Source organism: Oncorhynchus keta, chromosome 3 (assembly GCF_023373465.1).
Source record: "Oncorhynchus keta strain PuntledgeMale-10-30-2019 chromosome 3, Oket_V2, whole genome shotgun sequence".
NCBI classification, from domain to species: domain Eukaryota; kingdom Metazoa; phylum Chordata; class Actinopteri; order Salmoniformes; family Salmonidae; genus Oncorhynchus; species Oncorhynchus keta.
The window spans coordinates 25,711,306-25,732,230 of record NC_068423.1 but is presented as its reverse complement, the minus strand read 5'-3'; the positions used below and the strand labels follow the sequence as shown (position 1 = coordinate 25,732,230).

The 20,925-nt window shown below is 42.5% G+C and overlaps 2 protein-coding genes across 51 annotated transcripts in view; both read left to right on the top strand.

Annotated features, from left to right (window-relative positions):
* The first annotated feature begins 1,481 nt into the window (after positions 1-1,481).
* On the top strand, positions 1,482-11,454 carry cnrip1b (cannabinoid receptor interacting protein 1b). The gene is made up of 3 exons (XM_035753808.2): positions 1,482-1,785; positions 3,743-3,887; positions 9,915-11,454. The coding sequence occupies exons 1-3, from the start codon at positions 1,613-1,615 to the stop codon at positions 10,077-10,079; spliced, it is 483 nt and encodes a 160-aa protein (XP_035609701.1). The 5' UTR covers positions 1,482-1,612; the 3' UTR covers positions 10,080-11,454.
* A 2,302-nt stretch (positions 11,455-13,756) lies between these two features.
* ppp3r1a (protein phosphatase 3, regulatory subunit B, alpha a) overlaps positions 13,757-20,925 on the top strand; it is a 52,706-nt gene continuing 45,537 nt past the window's right edge. For all 50 annotated transcript variants that reach the window (XR_008090352.1, XR_008090335.1, XR_008090369.1 and 47 more), the window contains exon 1: positions 13,757-13,950. Coding sequence is in view for 1 of the 50 variants with exons in the window: in XM_052494067.1 (XP_052350027.1) it covers positions 13,948-13,950 (3 nt within the window). In the remaining 49 variants the exon portion in view is untranslated. The remainder of the gene's footprint in view (positions 13,951-20,925) is intronic.

Below are 20,925 nucleotides of genomic sequence, written 5' to 3'. Positions count from 1 at the left end.
ATGTTACAAATGAAGAAACGTATGTTACAAATGAAGAAACGTATGCTACAAATGAAGAAACGTATGTTACAAATGATAAACGTATGTTACAAATGAAGAAACGTATGCTACAAATGAAGAAACGTATGTTACAAATGATAAACGTATGCTACAAATGAAGAAACATATGCTACAAATGAAGAAACGTATGCTACAAATGAAGAAACGAATGTTACAAATGAAGAAACGACTGTTACAAATGAAGAAACGTATGCTACAGATGATAAATGTAACGTATGCTACAAATAATAAACATATGCTACAAATGATAAACGTAACGTATGCTACAAATGAAGAAACGTATGCCACAAATAAAGAAAATATGCTACAAATGATAAACGTATGCTACAAATGAAGAAACGTATGCTACAAATGATAAACGTATGCTACAAATGAAGAAACGTATGCTACAAATGAAGAAATGTATGCTACAAATGAAGAAACTAAATCTATGGCCAAACACTACTGTACCTCAGAGCATGGAGAAGACTTGGGGGTGGTGGGGGTATTGTATATTACTTGGACACCTATATGTATATCTTATATAATAGATAGGCTGGCCAAGAAAACTCAGCAGAAAAGCTAATACTGATCTAAACCAGATGTTCATTGCCTATATAAACTAGAATGTATTTGTATTTGTGTCTAAGAGAGTCCAATGCTGGCTGCGTACAGAAAAGGTCTCCCCTGCTCAGGTCACTATTGAATAAAGCCTGGGTGGATGTTTAGCAGTTTTATTGACGACAAGAGCAGATTTTTCAACACTGGTCTTTTCTTTTGTCCACTCTGGTCTCCCAGGGCCTGACTGTCCTCTAGTCCACTCTGGTCTCCCAGGGCCTGGCTGTCCTCTAGTCCACTCTGGTCTCCCAGGGCCTGGCTGTCCTCTAGTCCACTCTGGTCTCCCAGGGCCTGGCTGTCCTCTAGTCCACTCTGGTCTCCCAGGGCCTGGCTGTCCTCTAGTCCACTCTGGTCTCCCAGGGCCTGGCTGTCCTCTAGTCCACTCTGGTCTCCCAGGGCCTGGTTGTCCTCTAGTCCACTCTGGTCTCCCAGGGCCTGGCTGTCCTCTAGTCCACTCTGGCCTCCCAGGGCCTGGCTGTCCTCTAGTCCACTCTGGTCTCCCAGGGCCTGGCTGTCCTCTAGTCCACTCTGGTCTCCCAGGGCCTGGCTGTCCTCTAGTCCACTCTGGTCTCCCAGGGCCTGGCTGTCCTCTAGTCCACTCTGGTCTCCCAGGGCCTGGCTGTCCTCTAGTGCACTATAAGAAAATGCAGGTTTGTTTTTTCTCTACAACGCGTTATTATTTAGAACGAATATTTTATCTTTGTCTCGTTAGATTGCATGTATAGGAGGATTATGTGTGTGTACATGGGATTACGCGCTAGGGCAGTGAAAATTACTTTAGGCTCTACCTTCTGCCGTGAGTTTTGACATTGTAAACCCGTGCTTTCACGTCACAACAATATTCTACATCAATCGTTCTGTTGGAATTCAGCGTGCAGCCGCGGTTTCACATCTGCGCCTCTGTCGTTCACCCAGGTGGGATTGGATTTGAGCACAAACGCATACCTCAACAAGAATGGCTATCGCAATCGTCAAGATCGGAATTTCATTGAAAATGCTACCAAATAACAGTGCCGTGTTCTTCAAATCGGACGGTGGGAGATTTGACCAAACCAGGACGATTAAATTGCTAACGGGGTCAAAGTACAAGATTGAAGTGGTTGTCAAACCTGGGGCTGCAGAGGCAACGTAAGTATGGTTGGGGTGAAATGTTTACAGGCGCTCGCGCATCAGGCAATATAATGTCTATCCAATTCAATAGGTTAAATTGTGACAATTTCTCTGTTGAGGAAAACAATATTCTGTCACCGTCCATCGTTTCTGTTTTTGCTCCGTTTTTATTAAACTAACTCAGTTTTTCATAGTGTGAATAATATGATTCGGCACATTGTCTTGGCAAATATCACAACCCGTGGATATTATGTCGCTGCTTTAATCTAATTAAATATATAGGTTAATTAAATTGGTCATTGAGAACATTGATAAGACACACGCCGTAGGAGGTTGTGATTCGATGTTGGAGTTATGTGCGAGAGTGCGCGGTTAGAGTTCCCACTAACGTTAGATGTTCAAACTGCAGTCTAAATTGGCAAGGCCTATATCATAGACTACAAATGTATAGGAACAAGAATATGTTTTTGGAGGTAAGGGTTATGCATAAGGTTAAGCAGTTTGGTTAAGGTTAGGTTTAGGTTTGTGTCCGGAAGGCGCAGGGAGACAGAAGTCGCTGCCAGATTGTGTCAAATCCACTACCGATTCAATTCTAATTTCATTTGTCACATGCCGAATACGTGTAACGTTAAGACTTCACCTCGAAATGCTTTACTTACGAGCCATTTCCCAACAATGCAGAGTTAAAGTAAGACAATTTGGCTAAACTAATTGTATGTAATAGTAACACAATAGCATAACAATAACAAGGCAATATACAATGAGTACCAGTACCGAGTCAATGTGCAGGTGTACGACGTAATTTAGTTAATTGAAGTAATATCTACATGTATGTAGGGGTGAAAGTGACTCGGCCATCAAGATAGATAATAAACAGATTAGCAGCAGTATGTGTGTGTTGGAGTGTCAGTGTAGTATGTGTGGGTATTGATTGAGTCAGTACAACAACAAAAAGTGGGTTATACGCAAATAGTCCAGGTGGCCATTTGATCAACTGTGCAGCAGTCTTATGGCTTGGAGGTAGACGCTGTTTATGAGCCTTTTGGTCAAATACCTGCCATGTGGTACCGCTTGCCTCGCGGTAGCAGAGAACAATCTATGATTTGGGTGGCTTGAGTTTGACAATTTTTTAGGGCGTTCCTTGCTACCCTCTTTAGCGCTTTACGGTCAGATGCCAAGCAGTTGCCATACCAAGCGGTGATACGGCCAGTCAATATGCTTTAAATGGTTCAGCTGTAGTTTTTGAGGATCTAAGGGTCCATGCCATATATTTTCAGCCTCTTGAAGGGGGGGATGGATATGTGTTCTCCTGCCCTCTACACAACTGGGTTGGTGTGTTTGGAGTGGACCATGATACAGTAGGTCCTTGGCGATGTGGACACCTAGGAACTTGAATCTCTCGACCCGCTCCACTACAGCCCCGTCGATGTGAATGGGGGCGTGCTCGGCCATCCGTTTCCGGTAGTCCCGGATCAGCTCCTTTATATTGCTGACGTTGAGGAAGAGGTTGTTGTCCTGGCCTCCTGCATGTGTGACATTAGGCTTCCAGCATGTTTGACAGAGACGAGCATGGTTGAAGGCTACCTAGTTTTTTTGTGCATTTTCTACAGTAGTAGGATAAACATGCACTCAAATTGTGTTTCTGTATTTGGTTATTCATTCCTGTCTTTGTAATTTATCATTCCATTTATTCTGAAATGATAAATGACACTGATCTATCTATCTTTCACCTCTCTATCCACACCCCTTCATCCACCCGTTCCTTTGACTGATTCATCTACAAATAATAATGACTAGTTACTTATGATGCAAGGGGATTTGTAGGTCAGTCATTCGACAGTCTCCTGCGCTGTCGGCTACAATGTCAAACAACCCCAGTATCACCAATCCACCCCCCCACCAACCCCTGCCCCAGTCGAGCGGTCACCAAAGTATTGTCTGTGATGTAACTGTTATGGTCCTGTCCTGTCCTCAGCACTATGAGTGTAGGCGGAGTCATCTTCCCCTTGGAGCAGAAGTCTAGAGACCCCCAGTCTGTAGTCTACACTGGCGTCTACAACACAGAGGGCATGACTCACACCAAGAGTGGAGACAGACAAGCTGTACAGATCAGCTTGCAGGTAATAAAGGCAAATTATGACATGACGACGGGTGTCGTCTTCCTGGGATTACAGACATAAAGGACTTTTACATTTTTTTTTATTTTTATGAACAAGTAGACGAAACAATTGACCCTTCGCTAAGCCCCGCCCCGCCTTGGTTACTGTTGCAACCTCGAACAACATTTTCCCAGAAAGCCCAATTCCTCATTCAACTACTGGCGAAATCCCCTCACAAAGATCTCAAATTGTGTTTCTAATACACAATGAAATGAAACACAGACTACCCCCTTGCTAATAAGAAAACTCTTGGGTGTGTTGTGGTGGACTGTCATTACAATTACTTCACGGGAACCTAGTAAACAATACGTTTATAGTGTAGCTAGCCACTGAATGGCTCTCAATTCACCATGCCTGCATGTAGTCAACGCTATAACCACTTTGGAGATAATTAGTGCTCTCAAATCGTATCCTGATGTCAACAGCAGATGGAAGTTGTATTCATTTTAGCTAGCTAAAATACATTTTGACAAAACAAGTTATATTAAGTGGCTAGCTAGCGTTAGCAACGTTTGATGGTCAATGAGACTGAGAGCTAAGCAGTTTAGCTTGCAAACAATGTAACACAAGTATAATTTAGGATTAGAGAACTTCTCTAACAGGCTCAGGAATCACAGTAGCAACTACTCCTGTTAGCAAGTACAGTAGAAAATAATTGAACAAACTGTTAAATTATTTAGCCATTTAAACATTTACTTTTGGAAGAAAACTCTGTTTTGCTTTAGCCCTCACTGGCTTTCATGCGATTTAATTGTGAGCTTGTTATCCATTGGAGCGCTGTGATTGGTTGCCCAAAATTCTGGGGCGGGGCTTAGCGAAGGGTCAATTAATTAGTAGACAAAACAATTAACATACAGACAAAACTATTAACTAGTAGACAAAACAATTAACTTGTAAACAAAACAAATAACTAGTAGACAAACAATTAACTAGTAGACAAGTTAATTCAGAGCAGTTCACCAGTCCCATTACAAATACCTTAAAACTTCAATGACTAGCTTGGGCATTTATTTGCTTAAATCACTGACCACAAAAGCCGTTTATTAGAGCTAAACCAGATTTTTGCTCATTTGCATAGTTAATTGTTTAATTTCAGCATTCACTTCCTGCATTTTAAAATACATTTTTTAATTTCCTGCACTAATGTGTTATCATTTACACACTGTGTCAAAATGTTTAGTTTGTCTTAGTATGCCTCTATCTATACTGGGAGGCTCATGCACATCCCCGATACTGTATGTTAATATCTGTTCTATGGATGGGTGTGGGTGTAAGTGTGTCTGTGCATATGAATGGGAGGGTGAATATGACTTATGTGTAGGAGGCCGGGAGAGAATGGATGTGTGGATGCATAGGTTATATGTTGTTCTGCATATGAATGGGAGGGTGAATATGACTTATGTGTAGGAGGCCATGGAGAGAATGGATGTGTGGATGCATAGGTTATATGTTGTTCTGCATGTGAATGAAGGAGAATGGACGAGTAGGTCCATCGATGTATGAATTGGGTGTAAATGTGTCTGAGAATAAAGGGAGAAGGAGCTTCAAGCCCTATAAAGGCATAGCACTTCACAGTTCAAAGAAGTATTTGCTTTGTGTTTTTTTTGTGTGTTCTCTGTTAAATGTTTGCTCAGCCTACATGTTCACGTATTTTATATGTGTAATGTACACAATAACCATGTATTCATACTATGACCATTATCCATGGGATGTCCACAGCCCTCATAAGACATAAGCCAAAAATATACACAAACAATACACTATCCAGTGAAATAGCTTTAGAAAAGGGCACGAGACAAGGATGTCATCTATCCCCCCTCCTGTTTGCATTGGCAATTGAACCACTAGCAGAAAGAAATAGACAGAACCCAAACGTGGCATGTATCCCATTTGGTAATGGCATGTCTATTTAAATGGCATGTATCCTTTATAATAAACTAATATTGAAAATGCAATGTCTGCCATTAAAAATATTTCTCCCATACTTAAAATGACATGATATAAAATTTAAAAAGAATGGCATGATCCCAGCATTTTGGCATGGACCCCAAATGGCATGAAATACCATTTAGAATGCATTAATAATGACATGGCAAACAAATTAAAGATGATGGACATGTCTCCCAATTGAAAGGCAGACCCCATTAAATGGAACAATCTCCCATTTAGAATGGCATAAACTCCCATTTAGAATGGCATGTCTCCCATTTAGAATGGCATGTCTCCCATTTAGAATGGCATGTCTCCCATTTAGAATGGCATGTCTCCCATTTAGAATGGCATGTCTCCCATTTAGAATGGCATGTCTCCCATTTAGAATGGCATGTCTCCCATTTAGAATGGCATGTCTCCCATTTAGAATGGCATGGCTCCCATTTAGAATGGCATGGCTCCCATTTAGAATGGCATGGCTCCCATTTAGAATGGCATGGCTCCCATTTAGAATGGCATGGCTCCCATTTAGAATGGCAGGGCTCCCATTTAGAATGGCATGGCTCCCATTTAGAATGGCATGGCTCCCATTTAGAATGGCATGGCTCCCATTTAGAATGGCATGGCTCCCATTTAGAATGGCATGGCTCCCATTTAGAATGGCATGGCTCCCATTTAGAATGGCATGGCTCCCATTTAGAATGGCAGGGCTCCCATTTAGAATGGCAGGGCTCCCATTTAGAATGGCATGGCTCTCATTTAGAATGGCATGGCTCCCATTTAGAATGGCATGGCTCCCATTTAGAATGGCATGGCTCCCATTTAGAATGGCATGGCTCTCATTTAGAATGGCATGGCTCCCATTTAGAATGGCATGGCTCTCATTTAGAATGGCATGGCTCCCATTTAGAATGGCATGGCTCCCATTTATTTTCGGTAATACCAATTACCTCAGTGAAGACATTCTTTAAAAAAGTATATTCGGCCATAACAGACTTCATATGGGCAAATACAATTCATAGAATAAATTGGAAATATGTCCCTAAATCTGAGGGTGGTTTTAACCTTCCAGATTTGGAATTGTATCAACTCGCCACCCAAGGCTTTTACTTGCGATATATTGTTAAATGCACTAAAGAGGAACACTGGGTCATTTAGCTTTTCAGAATCCATCGATAAATTGGCCCACATGGAAAACTAAATGCATAGAAACCGTAATTGACATGGTAATAGGAAATGTAATTATTTCCATGACAAGTTGTCCATTGTTTATGTATGTTTTTGTTTATTGTAAAAATAAAAAAAAAACCTAGATAAAACATTACAAAAAATTTAAAAAAAATATGCCTCTAGTAAAAAAAAAACGTATCCTCTTTGACTGTTATTACATTTGTTACTAGAGGGCGATCGGACGATTTGTTGGGGTCTGTACTCCCGAAGTTGTTGAGTTTTTTTTGCTTGCCAGCATTCTTAGCAGCCAATGGCTAGCAGTTTCTTCCTGGTGATAAAAACAGATGATTGACATCGTTTTTTAGAGTCATTACTGTATGATTTAACGTTACAAATTAAACCTGGCAAAACAATTCATGATAATTAATGCTGACCCCGTAAACAATTCATTTAGACCCTGCGTTAATTTGAAACAGGCGTTGATTTGCTGAAATCTGGGCCGTTGCCTGCCTATTAAAAGGGGCAGGTGGCTATTTGAGACTTCATTTCTGTATATCTACATCATATAGCCTGGTCACAGACCTGTTTAATATCTCTATCATATAGACTGGTCCCAGATCTGTATCATATAGCCTGGTCCCAGATCTGTATCATATAGCCTGGTCCCAGACCTGTTTAATATCTGTATCATATAGCCTGGTCCCAGATCTGTATCATATAGCTGTATCTGGTCCCAGTTCTGTATCATATAGCCTGGTCCCAGATCTGTATCATATAGCCTGGTCCCAGACCTGTATCATATAGCCTGGTCCCAGATCTGTATCATATAGCCTGGTCCCAGATCTGTTTAATATCTGTATCATATAGCCTGGTCCCAGATCTGTATCATATAGCCTGGTCCCAGACCTGTTTAATATCTCTCATATAGCCTGGTCCCAGATCTGTATCATATAGCCTGGTCCCAGTTCTGTATCATATAGCCTGGTCCCAGATCTGTATCATATAGCCTGGTCCCAGACCTGTTTAATATCTCTATCATATAGCCTGGTCCCAGTTCTGTATCATATAGCCTGGTCCCAGATCTGTATCATATAGCCTGGTCCCAGATCTGTTTAATGTCTGTATCATATGGTCCCAGATCTGTATCTGCCTGGTCCCAGATCTGTTTAATGTCTGTATCATATAGCCTGGTCCCAGATCTGTTTGATATCTGTATCATATAGCCTGGTCCCAGTTCTGTATCATATAGCCTGGTCCCAGTTCTGTATCGTATAGCCTGGTCCCAGATCTGTAGCATATAGCCTGGTCCCAGATCTGTTTAATGTCTGTATCATATAGCCTGGTCCCAGATCTGTTTGATATCTGTATCATATAGCCTGGTCCCAGTTCTGTATCATATAGCCTGGTCCCAGTTCTGTATCGTATAGCCTGGTCCCAGTTCTGTATCATATAGCCTGGTCCCAGATCTGTATCATATAGCCTGGTCCCAGATCTGTATCATATAGCCTGGTCCCAGATCTGTATCATATAGCCTGGTCCCAGTTCTGTATCATATAGCCTGGTCCCGGATCTGTATCATCTAGCCTGGTCCCAGATCTGTTTAATGTCTGTATCAGATCCTGGTCCCAGATCTGTATCATATAGCCTGGTCCCAGATCTGTTTGATATCTGTATCATATAGCCTGGTCCCAGACCTGTTTAATATCTGTATCATATAGCCTGGTCCCAGACCTGTTTAATATCTGTATCATATAGCCTGGTCCCAGACCTGTTTAATATCTGTATCATATAGCCTGGTCCCGGATCTGTATCATATAGCCTGGTCCCAGATCTGTTTGATATCTGTATCATATAGCCTGGTCCCAGTTCTGTATCATATAGCCTGGTCCCAGTTCTGTATATCTGTATATAGCCTGGTCCCAGTTCTGTATCATATAGCCTGGTCCCAGTTCTGTATCATATAGCCTGGTCCCAGTTCTGTATCATATAGCCTGGTCCCAGATCTGTTTGATATCTGTATCATATAGCCTGGTCCCAGTTCTGTATCATATAGCCTGGTCCCAGTTCTGTATCGTATAGCCTGGTCCCAGACCTGTTTAATATCTGCATCATATAGCCTGGTCCAAGACCTGTTTAATATCTGTATCATATAGCCTGGTCCCAGATCTGTATCATATAGCCTGGTCCCAGATCTGTTTAATATCTCTATCATGTAGCCTGGTCCCAGATCTGTTTGATATCTGTATCATATAGCCTGGTCCCAGACCTGCTTGTGTGGTATAGCCAACTCCTATGGGCGTCGTCATGCCATGACCATAGGTGTTGGGGCAAGACAGCACAAACAGATCTGGAAACCAGGCTATGCATGATCTATACGAACACATTCACAACAATCCCTATAGCCCATTACGCATGTAGGATATTCATTATCAGGTGTCAACTGTTCATGATACAAATTATGAGGAAAGCTCTGAAGCAGTGTGTCTGTTTATTATTATTATTATTATTATTATTATTATTTGTCTTTTCTTACTAGACATGACTTTGCTTATAGCTCGCTACTTTATTGAGTAGAAATGTACTAACTGTGACAAGTGGTTCTCTCACCTAGTTACCTTAAGATGAATGTACTAAATGACTAACATGTCACTGTAAATGTATAATTTTTTTAGGGCTGTCACACCTCCTCAATGTCAACTTGTTTTGACATCGCATTTTTTTATTTTTTTAGCTGTATAGATGATGTATTTCGGGATATTTTCAGTGTATTTTGAGCTCTTTCAGACAATCGAAAAAAGAAAAAAAAAATGTGTGCACTTAAAATGACAAAACGTTAACTTGAGTTAACTGATTAACTCTGACAGACCTAAATATTTTCCCTCGCAGTTCCCAGAGGTGGGCTCTTTTGAAGTGGTGTGGCAGGTGAAGTACTACAACTACAACAAGAGGGACCACTGCCAGGGAGGCAACAGTTTCAACAGCATCGAGTACGAGTGCAAGCCCAACGAGACACGCAGCCTGATGTGGGTCAACAAGGAGCTGTTCGTCTGATGGACCAACCAACACAGACAGCATCAGGGTTGTGTTCATTAGGCACCAAAACGGAAGTTAACGTAGTGAAACTGGGCGGTACTACCTGAAATTACAAAAGCTGAAGAACATACGCACATCCAGGTGCTTTCCGCAGGTGCTGGAGTTGTAGGCAAAGTCATGGAACACAGAAAGGAAAACGCCTCACCTGAAATTAGCCAATGAAAATACCTGTTACAGTTTTCCTTTGCAAAATGTTTTGCTACGGTGTGCCCTAATGAACACGACCCTGATGCCACTGAAATGAGAGATGGATGACAATCAGCTGCTGTGTGTTTCAGCTGTAGCCAGCCTGTAAACCCCTCAAAGTGGATCATTTGCTGACTACTCGTGAAACTGTTAACCCAAACATCTTTTCCTCCGAGTCTGTTGTGGCATAATGTTCACCCTCAGGTGTATTCTGTTCCATGGAGTGCTTGTGTGTGTGTGTTATCTATTTATATGTATGAAGGGTGTGTGTGTGTGTGTGTGTGTGTGTGTGTGTGTGTGTGTGTGTGTGTGTGTGTGTGCGCGCATCTATGCGTCCATGAAGGCAGTATGTTAATACGTACGCTGTATGTGCAGATGTTGCGTGTGTTATAGTACTGTAATGAGCAGTTAGTGCTTTTAAAAATGTATTTTAAAATTGTTTTAGCTTTTTATGTTCAATTAAAATGTTGTCCCATGTTGTCATTTTCCCATGTGTTGACAGAGGACAAGTAGTATAGGACATCTGTAGAAGTGAGTGTTTACATTTAGAAGATTTTACTAAATATTTCCACAAATTAAATAAAATAATTGAAATGATCTTATTTTTTATTTGGGCTGATTTTGACTAATCAAACAAAAATCGATCCTCAGAATATCATATTTCTGTAACAAGTTGTTAACCAGCACTTGTGTATCTTACTTCTCTCTTTATTTTTGTCAAATTAAAAGTGTTATTATATTAGTTGGGAAAACACTATCAATACTGAACAACAATATATGTAAAGTGTGAGATAGATTTGAGCCAAACTGTAACTCAGTAAAATCTTTGAAATTGTTGCAATGTTGAATTTATTTTGTTGTTCAGTATATATATATATTTTAAACAATATAACTTACTATGAGATATGTAGTAAAAATGCAACAAAATGTTGATTAATTATCAGAGCACTGTGCAATGTTACAACATCTTTATTAGATTGTGGATATGTTGTTAATCTAATTCATGGTAGTTTTAACATTTTGTGGAGGTATTTGTAAATATAGTAAATATATTTGGGAAGACATTTGTGTGCTTTTTTTTTGGTCATTTGAATGCTAGGAAACAACAAGTAAGTCTTAGTTTATTACTATGTAATTACTATTTTCCCATGTAATTTCTTAATACCTGGACATTTCTATACCCTAGAATATAGTAAAGTTCAACCCAGTTAATTGTGGTTTTGGGTCAGTTGCATCTTATTTTTTTATTTAAAAAAAGGTTTATAGTCTAAGAAAACATGAAAGAAGCGTGCTATTTATCCATCCATAGCATTCTGGTATGACGTTGGGGACTTGCCTTGGAAATGAAGTATGAAAACATTCTGCTGTGATGAATCTTGCATGAAAATGCACTCTTTAAGTAGGTTGCGTAATAATGTTGTGGTCCTCTGTGGCTTGCAACACCAGGATTGTGTGTTTGATTCCCGCTGGGACCACCCATACAAAGAATACATGCGGCAGGCAGGTGTTTAGAGTGTAGGGACGGCAGTTAGCCTAGTGGTTAGAGTGTAGGGGCGGCAGGTAACCTAGTGGTTAGAGTGTAGGGATGGCAGGTAGCCTAGTGGTTAGAGTGTAGGGAAGGCAGGTAACCTAGTGGTTAGAGTGTAGGGAAGGCAGGTAACCTAGTGGTTAGAGTGTAGGGATGGCAGGTAACCTAGTGGTTAGAGTGTAGGATGGCAGGTAACCTAGTGGTTAGAGTGTAGGGAAGGCAGGTAACCTAGTGGTTAGAGTGTAGGAACGGCAGGTAGCCTAGTGGTTAGAGTGTAGGGACGGCAGGTAACCTAGTGGTTAGAGTGTAGGGATGGCAGGTAACCTAGTGGTTAGAGTGTAGGGATGGCAGGTAACCTAGTGGTTAGAGTGTAGGGATGGCAGGTAACCTAGTGGTTAGAGTGTAGGGATGGCAGGTAACCTAGTGGTTAGAGTGTAGGGATGGCAGGTAACCTAGTGGTTAGAGTGTAGGGATGGCAGGTAACCTAGTGGTTAGAGTGTAGGATGGCAGGTAACCTAGTGGTTAGAGTGTAGGGACGGCAGGTAACCTAGTGGTTAGAGTGTAGGGACGGCAGGTAGACTAGTGGTTAGAGTGTAGGGACGGCAGGTAGCCTAGTGGTTAGAGTGTAGGGACGGCAGTTAGCCTAGTGGTTAGCGCGTTGGGCCAGTAACCGACAGTTAACCCACTGTTCCCCGGTAGGCCGTCACATTGTAAATAAGAATTTGTTCTTAACTGACTTGCCTGGTTAAATACATTTAAAAACTGTGTGACTGTATGTTTTTTTTGGGTTAAATGGCTGATATTATATATACACAGTGTGTTATGTTCGACACTTTACATCAGCTTTACTGTTGGCTATGTGAGATTAGGCAGGATTTGTATTTTGAACATCTATTTAACTAGGCGAGTCAGTTAAGAACAAATTCTTATTTACAATTTTACTTAACTAGGCAATGACGGCCTGGGAACAGTGGGTTAACTGCCTGTTCAGGGGCAGAACGACAGATTTGTACCTTGTCAGCTCGGGGGTTTGAACTTGCAAACTTCCGGTTACTGGTCCAACCACTAGGCTACCCTGCCACCCCAATACGATGACGGCCTACCGCGGCCAAACCCGGGCGAAGCTGGTCCAATTGTGTGGCCGCCCAATGAGACTCCCAATCACAGCCGGATGTGATACAGCCTGGATTCGAACCAGGGACTGTAGTGACGCCTCTTGCACTGAGATGCAGTGCCTTAGATCGCTGTGCCACTCACAAGGATATGTGAGAACTTTAGGGGTCAATGCTGGATGATAAAGCCCATAAGACCCCCTGTCCATAGCGAAAGGGATGGGGGGGACTGGACACGACATCCACAGGGCCCTTATGTCTCCTGTCAAAACATAGCGGTAGCCCAACAGTAGGTCTGGACAATGGGGATATTCCTGCATGCACTGCACAGTTTCCACCACTGAGTGGTGCACTTGTGCAAACAGACATTGGATGAGAAAAAAATAGACCTGAGTTCCCCGGATGTACTGTAATTCTAGTATTTTACGAGTTTACGAGTTTCCCACGTGTTATGAACGCAACATTAATCCACAACATGGCGTTGAGGATGTGCTGAGATCTTCAAAATAAAAGTGATCTGTTTCACATAGCACTGAAGGGAGAGGAGTGTGCATGCGAGTTGTCCTTCCATTGTGCCCTTGAACATTGGCAGAACCCACTCTTATTTTCTATTTGGGGTAGGCTACATTGGAAGACTGGCAGTGGCTTAGACCCAAAGCATGAATTGCAGTCTTTCCTTGTCCATATACTGCTCTAAAGTAAGGAAACAAATAAGTAATGTTGAACTTTCCCTTTAAAACATATGGACTTTTATTTAGAAATGTAGGCTGCATGCCGGCTCCTCTCATCCCCCTCCACACCTACCTTGTCCCTCCTCCTCGTTACTGACCCGCCCTGCGGGTTTCCCTGTGCCACTGCGGTGAAACCAACGGTAAAAGAGGATCTGGTTTAAAAAGTAAACAACAACCTGAATATCACGAGCGAGACCCCCGGTTTATATAGTTTTTTTTCTTTCCGTTCACATCTCCGGGTCAACCTATTTCATCATCCAACCGGCAAAATGGTAAGCAAACGGCCGCGACACTTATTGTTACCCACCAAACGACAGAGAAACGCCACAGTAAATATGGTCAAATGTCTGCAGGTAGAGGGACTATAGTCTACGTTTTCTTGACAGTTTGTTGTGTTATTACCGTGTTATATGTGTCGCAGAGTGAGACGAAACCATACCGCCCTCCCTCGCAAGGGAAGAGGAAACGCTTTCCGTGCCAATTTCGCCTCTGTTTATTGGGCAGTGCTATGGCCGAGATATGCCCTTCCCAGTCGTAACCCTGTCTACGCTGTAAATCCAGCGATATGTTGTTATCCTAAAGTAGATACAAGTCAACACTCTCTATCATAGCATGTTGGGGGAAAAAACATATTGTGCGACACAAGGAGATTTGACATGTTCTGCTTTCATGTTGTTTCCCCTGACCGTGAGTGAGTGGCTATCTTGACCGATCTGTAGCCTACCCTAATTTGCTGTAATCTGCTTGATAAATAAGATTACATGGTGTGGTACGTTGCATTTAGCAGGCAGGACTAGACATAAACAAATCAAGGAAAAGGGATGAGAAAAGACCGACGCATGTAGCCTTGGTGTTTCAACACTCAATAACCCCCTTTCATTTCGTCTCGCTACAGTGTGACTTAGTTCTGATCAAGATTACAAGGTAGCTACTGTCGCGCTCTCGAGCTCTAGCAACTTTATTTAACCTTTATTTAACTAGGCAAGTCAGTTAAGAAACACATTCTTATTTACAATGACGGCCTACCAAAAGGAAAAAAGGCCTCCTGCGGGGACGGGGGCTGGGATGAAAGGAAAAAAAATATAGGACGAAACACACATCTTGACAAGAGAGACAACACTACAAACGGAGAGACCTAAAACAACAGCATAGCATGGCAGTAACACACGACAACACAGCACGGTAGCAACACAACATGACAACAACATGGCAGCAGCACAACATGGACACCTGTTCATCCAACATCTCATTCCAAAACCATGGGCATTAATGTGGAGTTGGTCCCCCCCATTTGCAGCTATAACAGCCTCCACTCTTCTGGGAAGGCTTTCCACTAGATGTTGGAACATTGCTGAGCATTAGTGAGGTCGGGCACTGATGTTGGGCGATAAGGCCTGGCTCGCAGTCTCTGTTCCAATTCATCCCAAAGTTGTTTGATGGGGTTGAGGTCAGGGCTCTGTGCAGGCCAGTCAAGTTCTTCCACACAGATCTCAACAAACCCTTTCTGTATGGACCTCACTTTGTGCACTGTGACATTGTCATGCTGAAACAGGAAAGGGCTTTCCTCAAACTGTTGCCACAGAGTTGGAAGCACAGAATCATCTAGAATGTCATTGTATGCTGTAACGTTAAGATTTCCCTTCACTGGATCTAAGGGGCCCGAACCATGAAAAACAGCCCCAGACCATTATTCCTCCTCCATAAAACTTTACATTTGCCCTATGCATTAGGACAGGTAGCGTTCTCCTGGCATCCGCCAAACCCAGATTCATCTGTCTGACTGCCAGATGGTGAAGTGTGATTCATCACTCCAGAGAACACGTTTCCACTGATCCAGAGTCCAATGCTGGCGAGCTTTTACTCTACTCCAGCCGACGCTTGGCATTGCGTATGGTGATCTTAGGCTTGTGTGCAGCTGCTCGGCCATGGAAACCCATTTCATGAAGCTCCATACAAACAGTTCTTATGCTGACGTTGCTTCCAGAGGCAGTTTGGAACTCGGTAGTGAGTGTTGCAACCGAGGACAGGTGATTTTTACGCACTACGAGCTTCAGTACTCAGTGGTCCCATTCTGTGAGCATGTGTGGCCTACCACTTCGCGGCTGAGCCGTTGTTGCTCCTAGATGTTTCCACTTCACAATAACAGCCCTTACAGTTGACCGGGGCAGCTCGAGTAGGGCAGAGTTTGATGAACTGACTTGTTGCCACATTGAAAGTCACTGAGCTCTTCAGTAAGCCCATTCTGTGGCCAAAGTTTGTCTATGGAGATTGCATGGCTGTGTGCTCCATTTTATACACCTGTCAGCAACGGGTGTGGCTGAAATAGCCAAATCCACTAATTTGAAAGGGTGTCCTCATACTTTTGTATATATAGTGTCGATCATTTTAGGCCAGCCAACAGGCTACCCCATCGCCGAAGGCTCCACGGCTAGGCTACTCTTGGGTTGTGAGTGACTGAGGTGGGGTGCAAGGAGGACGGCGGCACTTGCTTAAGCATGAATGACCTGATATAGGGACCGTATGCTGCCTAGCAATCGAGCACCACCCACATACATACATATCGACTGAGCGCTAGCCGGGTAGCACTAAACTAAGAGATAAACGACGTGGCTAATTACCAGCACAAGTCATGATTCACCCTGTCTGGTTGCCTGGAGACGCTCCCTGTGTGGTGCCTGTCAGTGCATGTCTGCCCACTCACACAGGATTTATTAGCATAACTGTTGCATTGCTTCTTAGTGCAAGGAGCTAATACAATTGTTAACAGGCCTATATGATCTCATGAGTCCAGGTGAGCTAATGAAACATGCACCCCTGGACAAATATTGGCTCTAGTATGATAACTGTGCATTGAATGGGTTCTAGAACAAGGAGCTAAGGTTGCATTTACACAGGCAGCCTAATTCTGACATTTTGCACCTTAATTGGTCCATCAGATCAGCTCTTCAGTCACTTAATTGATATTTTGACCAAATCGGATCTTTAGCCACTAATTGGGCAAAAGATCAGAATTGAGCTTCCGGGTGTAAACGCAGATCTCTTGAGTCCAGGTAGCCCAATGAAAGGTGTATACATCATCCGTTCTTGGAAATGTGATTTTTTTTTTCTTCCAATGAGCTTTGAAGACCTCCTGCCTATAAGGTATCAAACAGTCCAACGGGCAATCAGTCGAGCAATCCTGCATCTCAGCATTTTCACAGTCTGGCCAAACATAAGCCAGTATATGCCATATAGAGCTAGCTTTTACAGTCACGGTGCCTCGTGTAGGCCTTCTCACCTCTGTGCCGCAGACTTGGACTTTACACTCAGGCAGTTTATTCTTAATACATACCAATTCCCTCTTGACCAGCCACCCACACCCTACCAAATCCACACCATCCACCAACTCTGACAGAAGCATCAGATGGAAGGATGAAAGTCAGCTGGTTTACAACCTTTCTGCAGGAGTATAGTTTGACACCCTGCCCTACACACACTCACACACACACACACACACACACACACACACACACACACACACACACACACACACACACACACACACACACACACACACACACACACACACACACACACATGAGAGGATTAGCTAGTGAGAGTATTTAGCCTGCTGATATTTAGATTATTATTTTCAGATTAGCACGTAATCCGACCACATAGTGTTTCTCTAGCTCTCTTCCATTCATGTGGTTCTAGCTCTCTTCCATTCATGTGGTTCTAGCTCTCTTCCATTCATGTGGTTCTAGCTCTCTTCCATTCATGTGGTTCTAGCTCTCTTCCATTCATGTGGTTCTAGCTCTCTTCCATTCATGTGGTTCTAGCTCTCTTCCATTCATGTGGTTCTAGCTCTCTTCCATTCATGTGGTTCTAGCTCTCTTCCATTCGTGGTTCTAGCTCTCTTCCATTCATGTGGTTCTAGCTCTCTTCCATTCATGTGGTTCTAGCTCTCTTCCATTCATGTGGTTCTAGCTCTCTTCCATTCATGTGGTTCTAGCTCTCTTCCATTCGTGGTTCTAGCTCTCTTCCATTCATGTGGTTCTAGCTCTCTTCCATTCGTGGTTCTAGCTCTCTTCCATTCATGTGGTTCTAGCTCTCTTCCATTCATGTGGTTCTAGCTCTCTTCCATTCATGTGGTTCTAGCTCTCTTCCATTCATGTGGTTCTAGCTCTCTTCCATTCATGTGGTTCTAGCTCTCTTCCATTCGTGTGGTTCTAGCTCTCTTCCATTCGTGTGGTTCTAGCTCTCTTCCATTCGTGTGGTAGCAGCCAGGAATCATGTTCTGACTGGTGCTGCTACAGACAGTTCATTGAGACAAGAGGGCCAAAATAATAACCTCAAAGGTGGCAAACGGTAACTATTCTGTAAAACAAATCAAGCAGGTTAGTTGTAATCAAATGAGTCATTATATTAAAGAAAGAATGGTGCTATTTAGCAGATGCTTTAACCCAAAGAGTCTGCATACGTTTTGATCCAACGGTAGGTAGTCCATGCATACATTTTAGTGTGGCGACCCCTGGCGGGAATCGAACCCACTAACCCACGACCGACAGGCAGCCCAACTCTGATCATCTTCAACTAACTGGTCTTTTTACCAAACAGATCAGAGTTTTTTTTTGTTGTTGACAATATTTGGACATAATATCAGAATTGGGCTGCCTGTGTAATCGCAGACTTAGTTTCAACCTCCAACCCCCCAAAGAAGTGCTTGAAAATCAGTCGAATCAATATACATGCTCTCTGCATTAGTTAGTCTAACATGTCATCTGTGTAAATACATTTCTGTATGTCATGTCGGGTGTCGGGCCAGGTGGGGAGTGTTAATGGTGACAATTATATATGGAAGTTGGCCCTGCATCTACTTACAGTATTATCTTATAATTGGCATGTGTAATATACAATACTATATGAGATGCGGTCAGAACGGGAGATTATTTTGCCGTTCGTTTTGAAGGCCTGATTGTGATTTGGACGACACGACTCCTGCTTGTTTGGACTGGAATAGAAATAACAAGGAGAGTGAGACCAGACACACATCCTCTCCCTATGGGTTCCCTTTATCCAGATAGGTATCTCTTCTAATTAGCTAGGCGTTGTTTGCCGTAGAGATCCATCAGCTGAACCAACAGTGTTGCCAGATTGTTAATCATGAAAAAATGTGTGTTTTGTGCTGTGTGCTAATTGATTCTGAATGAAACATACATTATTGATGAGAAAACACCGTCGGGTGGCTCTCTCTCTTTCTCTGTCTCGATCGTTCTCGCTCGCGCTCTCGCTCTATCAATCCCTCTCTCTCTCTCTCTCTCTCTCTCCAGCTGCCTCTTTCTCTGTCCCCCTCTCCATAACTCTGCCCTCTGAGAGGCTTCATTTACATTTTAAGCAGCATATTAAGATGTGAGATTTAATTAACACAACTTGTTTATTGATGAGAGGAAAAACAAAACAACCAGCCATGTTATTTCTGACACAACCAACCGCGTAGCCTAGTGGTTAGAGTGTTGGACTAGTAACCAAAAGGTTGCTAGATTGAATCCCCGAGCTGACAAGGTAAAAATCTGTCGTTCTGCCCCTGAACAAGGCAGTTAACCCACTGTTCCTAGGCCGTCATTGAAAATAAGAATTTGTTCTTAACTGACTTTCCTAGTTAAATAAAGGTAAAATAAAAAAATAAAAAATTCTGACACAGAAGAGGTGTTACTTCTGACACAACCAGCCTCGTTACTTCTGACACAGAAGAGGTGTTACTTCTGACACAACCAGCCTCGTTATTTCTGACACAACCAGTCTCGTTATTTCTGACACAACCAGCCTCGTTATTTCTGACACAACCAGCCTCGTTATTTCTGACACAACCAGCCTCGTTATTTCTGACACAACCAGTCTCGTTATTTCTGACACAACCAGCCTCGTTATTTCTGACACAACCAGCCTCGTTATTTCTGACACAACCAGCCTCGTTATTTCTGACACAACCAGCCTCGTTACTTCTGACACAGCCAGCCTCGTTACTTCTGACACAACCAGCCTCGTTATTTCTGACACAGCCAGCCTCGTTACTTCTGACACAGCCAGCCTCGTTATTTCTGACACAGCCAGCCTCGTTATTTCTGACACAACCAGCCTCGTTACTTCTGACACAGCCAGCCTCGTTACTTCTGACACAGCCAGCCTCGTTACTTCTGACACAACCAGCCTCGTTACTTCTGACACAGCCAGCCTCGTTATTTCTGACACAACCAGCCTCGTTACTTCTGACACAGAAGAGGTGTTACTTCTGAAGCAACCAAACGGTAAGAGAGTTTACCTGAGGCCTAAACTTAGTAACTCTATAATCCTAAACACTCCCAATCTCCTTTCCTGTAGGCCTAAATCCTTACCTCACTCAACCTGCATTTATTTGACCAGTGTGGGCTACAATACGCCCAGAGCATTTTTATAAACAGACTTTTATTTAGAAAATAGTTACATCATGCGTTGCCACGTCTTGGAATGAGACTGACCTTACCTCCTCTGGCTAAACTAGTATTCCACATAATTCTATACATCCTAAAAAATAGCTCTCTTTTATTAACAGATGTAAACCTTTATTTTGAAAACAGGCCTAGTTGCATGCGTTGCCACGTCTTGGAATGAGACTGACCTTACCTCCTCTGGCTAAACTAGTATTCCACATAATTCTATACATCCTAAAAAATAGCTCTCTTTTATTAACAGATGTAAACCTTTATTTTGAAAACAGGCCTAGTTGCATGCGTTGCCACGTCTTGGAATGAGACTGACCTTACCTCCTCTGGCTAAACTAGTATTCCACATAATTCTATACATCCTAAAAAATAGCTCTCTTTTATTAATAGATGTAAACCTTTATTTTGAAAACATGCCTAGTTGCATGCGTTGCCACGTCTTGGAATGAGACTGACCTTACCTCCTCTGGCTAAACTACCTCCTCTGGCTAAACTAGTATTCCACATAATTCTATACATCCTAAAAAATAGCTCTCTTTTATTAATAGATGTAAACCTTTATTTTGAAAACAGGCCTAGTTGCGTGCGTTGCCACGTCTTTCGAATGGGATTGATGCTGTCCGTATGACAAAGTGTAATGTATGTATGTATGTATGTATGTATTAGAGGTCGGCCAATTAATTAGGGACGATTTCAAGTTTTCATAACAATCGTTAATCAGTATTTTTGGACACCGATTTTCCAATTTTTATTTTACTTTATTTAATTATTATTATTATATTTTTA